General features: G+C 41.3%; 2 protein-coding genes across 9 annotated transcripts in view; one reads left to right on the top strand and one right to left on the bottom strand.

Annotated features, from left to right (window-relative positions):
• Nucleotides 1-14,211, bottom strand: part of LOC308088179 (H-2 class II histocompatibility antigen, E-S beta chain-like) — a 47,605-nt gene that overhangs the window by 14,158 nt on the left and 19,236 nt on the right. For 3 of the 8 annotated variants that reach the window (XM_080432567.1, XM_080432569.1, XM_080432568.1), the window contains exon 2: nucleotides 1,321-1,368. The exons of the other annotated variants lie outside the window; for them this stretch is intronic. The gene's annotated coding sequence lies outside the window, so the exon portion shown is untranslated. The remainder of the gene's footprint in view (nucleotides 1-1,320; nucleotides 1,369-14,211) is intronic. 8 annotated transcript variants of the gene reach the window in all.
• Nucleotides 3,818-14,019, top strand: LOC308088233 (endosomal/lysosomal proton channel TMEM175-like; the record flags this gene model as incomplete). The annotated part of the gene is made up of 10 exons (XM_080432639.1): nucleotides 3,818-4,024; nucleotides 5,050-5,088; nucleotides 5,192-5,289; nucleotides 5,409-5,460; nucleotides 6,625-6,660; nucleotides 7,045-7,128; nucleotides 8,341-8,505; nucleotides 12,218-12,296; nucleotides 12,859-12,994; nucleotides 13,221-14,019. 10 exons carry the CDS (start codon nucleotides 3,818-3,820, stop codon nucleotides 13,897-13,899), a joined length of 1,575 nt encoding a protein of 524 aa, XP_080288765.1. The 3' UTR covers nucleotides 13,900-14,019.

Genomic DNA, 14,211 nt, shown 5'->3' with positions numbered 1-14,211 from the left:
GAATCAGCCAATCAGATTAAAGATATGATGTTACATCATCTGTTTCTGGAAAGAGGACAGTCTGGATTATTACACATATCATGAACAGTATAGCTGCTGCTGATGCACCTTATGTCTAACCTCATGTACATACCGTACCTTATGCACCTTATGTCTAACCTCATGTACATACTGTCTGTAAATATCTTTGTTTAATTGTCTCCGCCGAAGGTGGAGAATATGTTTTCGCTTTGTGTGAGCAAACATTGTTAGCCAAGCTAACATTGGGCAAGCTCCACGTGACACGTGTCAATTTGTTGACACCAATGCCTCTGATTGGCTAGAGGGACGCGTGACGAAATAAAATTCTATAAATAGGTGTGTCACTTCAAAAAGCCTCTACTTTTTGAAGTGAGGTAAAACAGGATCAATCAGACTTGATTGGAACAGTACCTTCAGTAAGTCCAAGTCACCCGTCTGTGCGTGTGTGTTTCCCTCTGAGAACACCTAACATTGGTCAAGCAAAGGCGCAGAAGGCCAAAGCTAAGAAAGCATACTCATCTACAATTGTAACGTAGAAGAGGACTAGAGTTGAAATGATCCCACAACAAAGCCGAACTCTTAATACGTGTCAATATGTTGACATCAATGTCTCTGATTGGCTAGAGGGACGCATGACGAAATACAATCCTATAATAGAAAGGTGTGTCACTTCAAAAAGCCGTTTACGTTTTTGAAGCGAGGTAAGACAGGATCAATCAGTCTTGATTGGAACAGTATCTTCTTTTTAACAATTTTAACATTGGAAGACAAGTATTAGAACTTTTTGTTTAACTAAAAGATATATATTTTACCCTACTGTATCTTAGTTATACATTGCTTAGTTATTAGTTATTAGTTATTGCTATTATAATATAATTGATATATATCAGATGCGTCATAGTATATACATTTTTGTAAGAAATACATAAATAAATAATTTTTTGGATCTCTTTTTTTCATCCTATCTCTTTTTAAACATTTTTTTAAACATTTTTTTAAACATTTTCTTAAACATTAGAAGACAAAATATGATTTTTAAATCATTTTTTTTTTAATAAATATTTCTTTAACATACACCTTTTTATTTAACTACAGTATATATCTTTTACTCTACTGTATCTCATTAGTTATTGCTATGATAATATAATTGCTATAGTCTGCTGGCGGAGACTTGTGCTCCGAGGAGCACATTTTCTAGTTCATCTTTTTTTCTCTCCTTGCCCCTCCCCCGTCTTCTTGTCTTTCTCTTTCTGAAAATAACTAAAACGATGGAGCTGCACTAAAAATAATTTCACCCACTTCTTTACACCTTTAACCTGTGATGTGACAATAAAGATGATTCTGATTCTGTTGAAGAGAAACACAAGAAAGAAAGAAAGAAAGAAAGAAAGAAAGAAAGAAAGAAAGAAAGAAAGAAAGAAAGAAAGGGGGACAACTTGAATCAGAAAGTAAAATATCTGGTCACTTCAGAAGAGAAAACCCAAATAAAATGCTGGATCACTCCACTGGTCTACTCTGCACATATGTATTATTATGCAGGGTGACAAGGGGGGGTGGTCTCTGCATGAAGAACCATATTCACACGGCGGCCATTTTGCAGTTAATGAAATGCCACCCTGTTTCTTCAATGCAAAATGCTAAAATGGCCACCATGTGAATATGGTCTTTTATTTCCAATTCCAAAGTTTAAAATAATACCAGTCAGAGTTCCATAGCTTTTGTCTCGGCCCCCCTGTCTCCCCCCCCTCCCCTCCTCCTCCTATCTTGCCCCCCCCCCCCCACCTACTGACAGAGGCTAAAATCGTGTGTGTGTGTGTGTGTGTGTGTGTGTGTGTGTGTGCGTGCGTGCGTGCGTGCGTGCGTGCGTGCGTGCGTGCGTGCGCGCGCGTGCGTGCGCGCGCGTGCGTGCGCGCGCGTGCGTGTGGTTGGTTGAAGCTTCTCACTGGAAACTCCCCAAACTTGAATTTCACTTCCTGATTCACTCAACAGCCAATCAGGATTATTATTTCCGGACCCAGGGGGTCTGGCTTACATGAGGCTTTGTACCTGTTTTCTCCATACATGGGCATGGTCACTTTGTCCTTAGGCCCCAGCCATAAAAGTCTGTCCCCCTTTCGTCCATACATGGGCATGTTTTGTACCTGTTTTCTCCATACATGGGCAAAAAACAGGTTTTGGTCACTTTGTCCTTAGGCCCCATTCATAAAAGTCTGTCCCCCTTTCGTCCATACATGGGCATAGACACAGGCTGACACGTCATGTGAAGTCTGGGTCTGGCAGAACCAGGTCTCCTGGTCTTGTTTTATTAAACATCAGCAGTTACTAGAGAAAGAGACATGTTGATGTGAAGAACCTGACAGACTGACTGTACATTTATTTATTTATTGTTTTATTTGACTCGCTTTGACAATGTAAACATACAAGTAAGACGCGCGAACGCTGGAAGCGAACGCAGCTCGAAAATATTGTCTTGTAATCCTTGTTATTTCACCGTGATGGAGAGAGAACATTGACAGTGTGTGTGTGTGTGTGTGTGTGTGTGTGTGTGTGTGTGTGTGTGTGTGTGTGTGTGTGTGTGTGTGTGTGTGTGTGTCAGAGCATTGTCCAAATTCCTGCACTCTGGCGCACTCGGGTGGCTGCTTACAGGCAGTGCACGCATGTGAGTCATGTCACCCAGGGGCAGGCAGGCAATGAGAGCGTGAGTCACATGGGTGCATGCAGCCAATGAGAGGTGAACACAGACACACAGACAGACAGACAGACACACACACAACCCAAGCACGGTTTCATAGTAAGCTCCACTGCGCCTTCCGCTGCGTTCGCAATCATGACAATAGGGACACTTTGAATCTATTCTATTCCATTTCACAGTGAAATGAGCACCAACAAGGGTTGAATAAAGCTTAGTTTAGGACCAATCAAGGGCTTGTTAATCTAGGATTTATTTTAATTAGAGTTGTGTTGTTCATTTTAAGCATTGCTTAACAAATCTGCGATAACATCCTTAACCTGTGATTAAAACTGAAAGGGTGCACCCCCCCATTCCGAAACCCCCCCGGGGGGGGGGGGGGAGGGGGGGTTTGGAGGGTGCACCCCTCAAGGGGCGGTAGTGACGGGACGCATCCGGTGAAAGGCGGAATTACACTCACTGTAAACAGGAAGTAAACCAGGGGGGGGGAATGGCGTTCGGCCACAGACGGGATTAAAACACTTCTTTATTGAGAAATACGGACTAATACATTGCGCAAAGTCTCCGAAGCGTGACTTAACATTTGGAACAACCGGGTAAGCACCTTATATATTTGTTTTGTACATGTGCTAGAAGTTCTGCCCGCTACGCGGGCAGAATTCTAGTTTTATTTTTAAATAGGCTCTGTCATGATTAATTGACCACACATATGAAGTGAAACAACAGAATTCTATCCAAACGATATGTTATAAGTGAATTCCGTGCCTCAAAGCAGTAGTTTGAGAGCGTTTAATAAGCGAAAATAAGAAGTGAAGGCACTCGGACAACCAACAATGGCTGCCGTTCGTATTTTTTCAGGCTGCGAACTCGCCACCTGATTGGCCAACTTTTGCTGTCAATCACAGAACGATGAGCGACGTTGCCATGTCCAGGTTTTGTAAGCGTGAAGTGGGTGTGAATTGGTTAGAGAAAGTGCGGCGACGCATGCGCAGTGCGCAGCTTTGTGTTTTTTCATGAAGCTGGTTGCTTGTTGCTCGCGCACGATCTGGCAACAGCGTTTTTTTTTTACCTTTTCCCTTTCAGCGACACAATCGGATTGTAAGGTAGATGGAGAAGTACGGCTCTACTGGTGAAAGTGCAGGACGCACTGGCTGGGGGGTGCAGGCCAAGACTAGACACGAAAGTGAAAGACAGACTTCGATACAATACATCTATGATCATCATGCAGCGCCTGCTGGACACAGCAGCACACAGTCCTCTCACAGACTGCTGGCCTACAGCAACGCACTCATCTCTATTATAGCTACTGTCATGGTAGGACTGCATACAAGTCATTATTATGATCTATTATAGTTACAGTCATGGTAGGACTTCATTACAACACATTATTATGATCTATTATAGCTACTGTCATGGTAGGACTGCATTACAACACATTATTATGATCTATTATAGCTACTGTCATGGTAGGACTGCATTACAACACATTATTATGATCTATTATAGCTACTGTCATGGTAGGACTGCATTACAACTCATATTATATCTATTATAGGTACTGTCATGGTAGGACTGCATTACAACAACACATTAATATGATCTATTATAGCTACTGTCATGGTAGGACTGCATTACAACACATTATTATGATCTATTATAGCTACAGTCATGGTAGGACTGCATTACAACTCATATTATATCTATTATAGCTACTGTCATGGTAGGACTGCATTACAACTCATATTATATCTATTATAGCTACTGTCATGGTACTGTAGGACTGCATTACAACACATTATTATGATCTATTATAGCTACTGTTATGGTAGGACTGCATTACAACACATTAATATGATCTATTATAGCTACTGTTATGGTAGGACTGCATTAAAACACATTATATCTATTATAACTACTGTTATGGTAGGACTGCATTACAACACATTAATATGATCTATTATAGCTACTGTCATGGTAGGAAAGACATTACAAACGTTAACGTTACATTTATTATATGTCAGGACAATAAGGACATAAACACTGATTTATTAATACAAACATTAAAGACTAATGTGAAATAGTACCTATATATTATAATTTGACATTCTCACGAACAATAGATATGTTAGATGATTTAAAAAATATATATAATAAAAAAAGAGTGATGTGTCATATTTTGCATGTACACAAATTGCTATTTAAAGGTATACTATAATGATAATGATATGCATTTGGATGATGCATCCCATTTTGTGAACCCCTCTCCCCATGTAACAGTTGCACAACACACGTTTTCCAACTGTTACACTTACATAACTGCTATTTTCTTTTATTTATAGATATTACCTGTTGCACATACCAAGATTGAAGATAACGAGGTAATAATGAGTTAGTATAACACACTCTTGATGCACAACAAACAAATTGCTGTAAATAATAAGGTTCTATGACATACTAAATCCATGTGTGTTTGTCTGTTAGGAGCTAAGGGAAAGCATTCAACTGATGCTGTCAACAAAGATTGCTGTATACTTGATGACATTCATGATTGTCACTATGGCATGGGCTGCTCATGTTAGGTATATGCTATAACTTTATAGTTTTTCAGTTTTGTTTCACATGATCTTTTATGTAACAGTGTTTTTGTTTCTAACATGTTTGTCATTCATTCATTCATTCCTGTTTTATGTTTTCACAGATTGTTTCAAGTCATTGAACGAATTGACGATAGTCTTGCACTTCTGAACCTCGTAAGTTTCAAACAGCCGTGACTTTAAGGTGGTGTTAGTTATATGTTTTGGTTGAAACAAAATGTTTTTCATTATAAATTTGAAGCTATAATTATATTTTTTTATAGTAAGCATTGCTATATAGAGTGTTTGTTCAGTAACAGGGGGTCTCTCCAGCTCTTCAATAAACAGAAAGTTAATGTTCAGGTTGGTTGCCAATATCATCCAATCAGGAGAGCGTGCCCATTCATCAGCTTCACTTTAGTGTTCCAGTTCCAATTTTGTCTGCTAATGTCTTTGTGTAATCACATCCAATTTCACTTGTTCATCTTGTATCCAGTATAAGTTCTCTATCCTGATTGGATAAAAGTGTTATCCCGACATGAAAATGTATTTTTATTTTTTACTAAAGAGCTGGAGAGATGGCTAGACCCTGTTACTGAACAAACACTAGCAATGATTACTATCACAATATAGAGCTCTTTAACACTTATTTTAACAAAAAATATCACTTACTGGCTGCACCTCAAATTTGTATTATTTACAAATAGTTCATATCCTATATATTAAAATTGGCTTAAGGGAGGATCGGCTGGCTGGCTGGCTGGCTGGCCGGCCGGTCAGCGCACCACAGCCACGTCACTCTGACTCAGACATGACCATAAAGAAACCCGATATGCCCATATATAGACATATATGGAGATCCAGTTGTCCAGAGCCACAGATCCGACTGCTATGCACACAATATGGTCATGTGCACATAATATGGGACCGACCAACTTCAAACTCGGCTCGCACATCGGCAAGGACTCGAGGGAGTGTGGTGCCTACCGGATATGCGGTTGTCCAGAACCGCCGATCCGACCGATATGTCCATATATGGGCATGTCAATATACAGGGTATGGGCATATCTCCATATGGGTATAAAGGGGACACAGACAGGCCGTTACAATGGGTACTCTGACAAACTCCCGGCATATGACTCAGACATATGTTTCGGATCGGCGGTGCGACGTAGGTATGAGGGCCGAACCTCTAGTAACTAATATGGGCCAAATGTACGTTAGAGTTATGTCATGCCTTGAATGGTAGTAGAGGGTGGATAAAATAGTAATGTCTGTTTTTCTCTGGTGAAAAGGTTCCCTCTGTTCTAATTTTAAGTTCTGCTCTCGGTTCTGTTTCAGGCCTGCATGATGTTAATAATGTTTCTACCTTACACAGTGAGTATAAGTGGACTGGGAGTGCTGCTCACAGGCATTGTAATAATGTTAGGCAGTTGTGGGTCTGTGAAAGGGGTATGAGTCTCTGTTCTTTTACATCATTATACACTGCTGCAAGAGTGTGTTCTCACTCAGTCAACCTGTTTGGTTAAATAGCTTTAGTAGTTGTAGTTGCATGTGACTAAACATTGAATGTCCATGACCATGCCTCCTTCACACTTGCTTTTTACACAGTTTCCTCATCTGGCTCATATTGTTTAAACAGGGTTCAGAATGAAACATAAAGCCAGTTGATTCTCCTGTTCACAACAGAACAGAAAGCGTGGACTCTGGTGTTGTTTTTTCCACACTCGTAACACGGTTGTATTTTTCTTTCCTCTGCAGTTCAGCCTCATGGCAACCTTCCCTAACAACATCTTGGGGATTCTGTTGTTCTGTGCGTGTGTCATGGTGATAGGTTTAATTCAGGTAAGGAAGGAGTCTGCTGTGCAAAATGAACAGAGAGGAATCAAAACCATGAGGAAATGCCTGTAATTGTGATTTAGTTTTAATACTTGTATTGCAGTTGTTTTGCCTATTTCCCCTAGTTCCTATATTTCCTCTGATTAAATAGGGAAAGGGGAGTATTTTCTGGGCCCTGAGGGAGGATAAATTGCTTTTACAGTTTCACCCAGCAGATAGCTGCTCAGGTGACTTTCATGAGCGCATGGGGGTTTGACACTTTGACACATACGGTACATTGGGCGAGCCGAGGGTCAAACCGATCTTCCAATTCCCAGACAGCCTCTCTACACACTCAGCATTGATGACCCATTGATGATCTTTTTCCTACAGTTAGTATGTGTCATGTGTAGCAGAGAAGGCCTACTTAGATTTCTCTAATTAAATCTAATTTAAAATGTGTGTATTCACTAACATATTGTTGATGCCGGGCAGAAAGCTTGTATCTCCATATTTAAACTTTTTTAGGTTTGTTTTTGCTTTGTAAATTAATGCCCTACTTCGTTGTATAAGAGTGTCCCTCAAAATATTTTAGAACATTTGTGAAAGTGGTTAAGTCTGTATGTGGGTTTTATAATTATTTAACCAATGCAAAGTAAAGGATTCATTGAAACACGGGTTCTTTATTCCATTTCCTGAAAAGTAACATTTTGGACATACAAGATTTCCATTCCATTTGTTTGCCATGATTCTCCTTTATTTCTAATCAAAATAAAGGAACACTTGAGCTCACCCTGCCTCTGCTACTTGAGCTCAAGTACTAACAGATACACTCCAGAGCAATGCACGCACATCCAAAACAAACACGGGTGCAGGATGAAGAATACTAAGGATGAAGAAAATAAATAATTACCCACACACCACTCTAAATGCTCCCTCAGAGCAAATTGTATTGGAGGTACTAAGTTTCGCCCATCAGGTCTTCATCAGGTACACGATGAGGAGGGTGGAGATTTAGACACAATGAAATTTAAACCCTATGGTCGCAGAGGACCACTACTAGTTGAAAAGTAGTATTGCCTGAAGCATGAAGCGCAACATCCCCCCTGCCCAAGCAGGCATTCTGTGTGACAGGAATTGTGTTTTCCGTGCTGGAGACCTGCATGTTCGAATCACGGGAAGGACATAAATCTTACGTAGTGCAGCTTTATCCTCTCTCTCTCTCTCATGTGTCTCCAGGCTGTGATTGTGGTCTATGCGTTCAGCCGTCCGTTCCTTCTGAACGAGCAGATCCAGATCTCAGAGAACCAGACCTTCTACAAGCACCACATCCTCAAGGTCATCATGAGGGTTCCCATCATGTGCTTCTTCGCCAGTATCTTCGCGTTCATATTCTTCCAAGTGGTCGGTGGTGCTTTAAAATCTTCTCTCTTTCTGTCTATTCATTTGCAACAAGAAACGGGTCAAGCTGGGTTCTCTGGCGTGCTCGTCATAGATCGAGTTGAGAGAACAGTCTGACTGGCTTTTGTTTAAGAGAAGTCAAGTTGACCCATTATATATTTTATTAACCTTTTAAGACCAGGAACACATATGTGTCATTTTAAGATTTCTTTGGCTGTATAAAAAAACGTTTATGTTGCTATATCAGTGGTGCTCCAACTTTTCCATGTCAAGCACCCCCATACCATGTATTTGGCCGCGGACCCCCATCTCAAAATATGTTGTTCTAGGGACCCCCAGAAGAACAGATCGGAGTAAATGTTCGCTTTAAAGCGTATATATTCAAAGATATGCAAAACATTTAGATTTTTCAGAAAATAGCAGATCTACAAGCTCATATGAGCTTGTAGATCTGCCATTTTTGAATAGCATAAAGAAATCAATTGTGAAATCAATTTCAATTGTCAAGCATACAGTATCTTACCTAAATTGGACTGGCTTTTTACTACTACTAAGCAAGGTAGTTAGTAGTTCAGCCAGCTTGCATGGTGGAAGGCAAACAGTACGGTACCCGTAACTGCCACTGGCAGTGTAACACTGTCTTTGCATCCCTGCAACTTCTGTTGGAATGCATATTTCCGAAGGCTGGATATTATATTGTCAATAAGAGAAGGAATTCCCTTCTACCTGACAATGTGGACAGATTAGACTTCTTGGCACACAACCTGTTAAGAGTTAATTTGCAAATTTGTGGATTTATCGTTTTCCAAGCTACTAGGCTTACTTTTCATTTAAAATGTTGTTTTATATGGGCATATGAAACTCAAACACTTTTATCCACTGCTAGGCTCTGCAATGTTGCCCCCCACTGGATCTATAATGAATTGCAGCTTTTGGATTGTAGGGCCAGCCCTAAATATAACATAAGGGCAGAAGTATTAAATATCCTCTTAAAATCTTGTCATAAACATATTAATGTTCCTGCATCCAGTGAGCACCTGAACTGTTGTGTCTACTAGTAACTCGCACAGCTTTTTCTTAGACTATGAATTGTTGTACTATATATGTGTTACGACCCGGCCTAGGGGAGCCTATGGTCGCAACACAAAAGTGGACTCCCTCCTTCCCAGTCCCCAAACAGCCAGACAACACAGGTTCAAAATACCAAACACTGAGGATTTATTGACTAATTTAAGATAAAAGTCATGACAATATATACATATTACCTCAGGGTGGGATCTACAAAACAACTACTAATACATAAGAGATTCCTCACCCCTACACACAAATCTTTTAACACATAAACATTAACAGATTACAGCACACTGGTGTTTGGAGGCTGGCTAGGAGAAAGACCTCTGAACTTCTGGAAGCAGGAAGCTTTATAGTGACGCCCAAGAAGATAGGAGCCAATCACCTGCGAGAATCTACATACTAGTTAGCCAATCACACTCAGCCACCATTCACACCAGCTGGTACCCAAATCACTCACTCACTCACTCCTCACACACACACACACACACACTATGACCCTAGGGTCATAACACCTCTAGCCTGGTATCCAGCCTGCTTCGCTACGTTCGGCGGACTTTTTTTTCTCTCTTCGCTTCTCAGTCTGGAAAGCCTCCCATTGGGAGGTTTTGCAGAACTACACTGGAACTACTGTTACATTGGGCAACGTCGTTGCTGATTGGATGTTGTTCAAACAAATGACGAATCACAACGATCACACTGTTTATTTGGTCCCGCCCCGCACCACAGACCAATCAGAAGCCCCAGGTTCGATTCGAATCTTTTGGCATGTCCCGCCTCCCTTGGAGATAGGAGGCTTTCCAGACTGAGAAGCGAAGAGAGAAAATAAAGTCCGCCGAACGTAGCGAAGCAGGCTGGATCCCAGGCTATAACACCTCCCCCCTAAGATCAAACATTTCACTTAAAACTAAGTAAATGTTTGATTCCCAACTTAATTCCTAGCTCAAATAAAATAAATAAACAAAATACATGTTCAATTCACTCCTTCCTATCTCCCCACCAAGACCTTCTCTCCTAATGTCTCACCGAGACCCCTTTCCCATAGCTCCAGAGACTCCCTCTTCCCTACTGCTGTCTCTACTGAGACCTCCGTTTCCTGTCTCCACTGAGACTCCCTCTGCCCTACTATTATCTCTACTGAGACCTCCGTTTCGTATCTCCAGAGACTCCTTCCCTCCTAATGTCTCTACGAGACCTCACTCAAATTGCACTCATTCCTAATGTCTCCACAGAGACTTCTTCCTATAGCTGAATTAACATTAAACACACCACAGAATTACTGAATCTTCTCAAAAAAACTAAAATCACAACTTCACAGAATAACCATAACCAACACATGAAATCACTGAATGTCTACAAAAGAAATAGTAACACACAACTACTATGAACGTTCTTAATTTACACAAAAAAAAAATCTAAGCCTATTACATAATTTCACAATCTCCATATTTCTGGTTGGCACACTCATACACATAACAGTAGTCTTAACTATAAAATTTGCTTGCTCACACTGAAGCCCTCCTGGGGATCATGCTGGGTTTTTGTGTTACCTGCTATGACTGCAGAGCAACACTGGGGGGACAATACAGCCCTCAAGCTGTCATTCTAAAGTGCAAGGCCCCCCATCGCCCACCTCCATTTCCCTGACCATGACGGTCAGCACACATCCCTTGGTGTATTGAGGACATTTTGGGAGTGGATGCACCAGGCACTATAAGCAGGGCAGGCAATGCGCTCCACCTCAGCTTTTGCACCCCCCCACCTCCTCGGTTGTGAGGAAATACCACAAACCCCTCTCCCCCAGCTTCTTGATCATGAGCACCCTTACTTTTAACACTCAATGCCACTTGCATATTAAAAGAAAAATCCAAATCAACAATCTATTTCACTATAGAAAACACTAATGCCAACCAGAAATACAAAATTGTGAACTTACCAAACACAGGGGAGGATAGCTTAGACGAGCCCCCAATCTGTTACGACCCGGCCTAGGGGAGCCTATGGTCGCAACACAAAAGTGGACTCCCTCCTTCCCAGTCCCCAAACAGCCAGACAACACAGGTTCAAAATACCAAACACTGAGGATTTATTGACTAATTTAAGATAAAGGTCATGACAATATATACATATTACCTCAGGGTGGGATCTACAAAACAACTACATAAGAGATTCCTCACCCCTACACACAAATATTTTAACACATTAACAGATTACAGCACACTGGTGTTGGAGGCTGGCTAGGAGAAAGACCTCTGAACTTCTGGAAGCAGGAAGCTTTATAGTGACGCCCAAGAAGATAGGAGCCAATCACCTGCGAGAATCTACATACTAGTTAGCCAATCACACTCAGCCACCATTCACACCAGCTGGTACCCAAATCACTCACTCCTCACCACACACACACACACACACACACACACACACACACACACACACACACACACACACACACACACACACACATGAGGGGGAAAACACAGAAAAATACATAAAATGACCCTATAGGGTCATAACAACATGCAATTTAATGTCTGATTTGTACTTTTTAACTGTTGTTATTGTAAAGCACTTTGTAACTTGTTTTTGAAAGGCGCTATATAAATAAAGTTATTATTATTAACTTTGTTTTCATTTTGTCTCACAGGCCTACGTGCTCTTAGCCATTGTGATCTTCTTGCCATACATCACCCAGTCGTTAAAGTGGTGTCGCAGCAAAGCCATTCATCTTAAGCAGTGTTGGGCAGTAGAGCAAGTTGGTGTCTGATCAATAAGGATCTTTAGCTGGATAAGTGACCTCCGTGAAGGTGGGTAGGTGGTCACCTAAAGCTGGAGCATGTAACTCCACTCTGGTTAAGAGCTCCTGTGCATGTTCTTCTAGCTCAGCTATTTTTTTTTAAAGATTTTGAAAGTTAAAGTTAAAGGGATACTTCACTTTCGGCGGGGGGAAACATTTAAAAAATATATTAAAAATAAATGAAAAAAGTAATGGAAAATTCATGGCCCCCTCACGCATTAGAGTGTCCTACTAATGTGTGAGGGGGCCTTTATTTTGCCATAACTTCTTTCATTTTTTTTAAATATTTTTTTTAAATGTTTATTTTATGTGAAAGTGAAGTATCCCTTTAAGTGGTCTATCTGTGGATTTATACATATTTAACCAATGAAAAGTATTAAAGAGCTTATAACTAAATAATAACTACATTGGGTCCATTAGAACAGGCTCCAGTTTGTTTTTCTGCTTAGATCATTTTTTTGTTACAGAATATGAATGTATGTTTGTTTCAGGTCAAAGGGAGGAGACTCCAGAGTCCATGCAGATGTTTTTGTACCACCCCAATGAACCCCTCAGCAAAGAGCACGTGGAGGCTTTCAGTGACGGAGTTTACGCCATCGTAGCCACACTCCTCATCCTGGACATTTGGTTTGTTGAATCCCTTTATTTTGTTGTCATAATACAGTAGGATTAATGGAAGGTAAATACCTTTTTTTTAAATAAATTATTTTCACTGAAACATTTCAGTACAGCAGGCCACATGTGCCAAGGGATCATCAAGTCCGTCGACTTGAGCGGTTCTTTTGTGTTTTATATCGATGTGTCAAAGAAAATCTGAACTAATCACCGTTTCCATGTCCTGTGGGGCCTTCAGCGAGGACAACATTCCCGATGCAGACACGGTACAGAAGCAGTACGGCGGCAGTCTGGTCGCAGCTCTGCAGGCCTACGGCCCGGAATTCCTGGCTTACTTCGGCTCCTTCGCCACCGTCGGTCTCCTCTGGTTCGTCCACCACTCCCTCTTCCTCCACGTCACCAGAGCCACACGTTTCATGGGCCTTCTCAACACCTTCTCCCTCGCCTTCGTCGGAGGTTTGCCTCTAGCCTACCAGCTAACCCACGAGTTCCCGCGCAACTCCCGCAACGAGCTGGAGGCCATTCAGATCAGCTGTGTCATCATTTTCTTCGCGGGCATATTCCAGCTCGCCATTTGGATCGTCGCACTGTTTGATGAACGGAACACTCTGCACCCAAAAGTGAGATACGGTGGATCAGAGCATGCCTTTATGCTAGCGAAGCTAGCGTTGTATCCGAGTATAGCGTTCGGGACGTTTTTTCTAACGTGTATTTTGAGTAGATTTAGCACATCTATCTTTCACCTGATGGAGATCACGGTGCCATTTGCCTTTCTGGTGTTAAGGTTGTTGGTACGTGTTGCCTTGGCCCTTTTGCGGTTAATGTTCTGTCCTGATAGACCAGATGTTCAGTCGGTTTTAGAGGAGGAGGAGGAGGAGGAAGACCCTAGATTGCCCTTTAATGCACTAGTCACTTAGCTTTGAAGGAAGTGGCCATTGGAAAGTGAAATGTTTGTTACTGGAAATGGGCATTGCAAATATGCATGGCCTTAAGGGGGAATGTGGGGTTAGATTGATCCTATTTATTTAGATTCAGGTGAGCGGTACCTTAAATCTGATGTGAGGACTCATTACAAAATAATCGAACACGATAAGTTTCAATTTAAAATCTTAAGTACTGTGCCGTTTAAGGAAAAGCACACAAAAAAAGAAATGGCAAGGGAGGCAAAACTGAAACATTGTGACATGCTTTAAGAACTTGTAGAGAATGAGCCGAAGGAGTCCCGTCTT

Source organism: Gymnoscopelus braueri, assembly GCF_963280865.1.
Source record: "Gymnoscopelus braueri genome assembly, chromosome: 7".
NCBI lineage: Eukaryota > Metazoa > Chordata > Actinopteri > Myctophiformes > Myctophidae > Gymnoscopelus > Gymnoscopelus braueri.
Note: the sequence above shows the minus strand (reverse complement) of the source record. Positions and strands in the feature narration are given on the sequence as shown.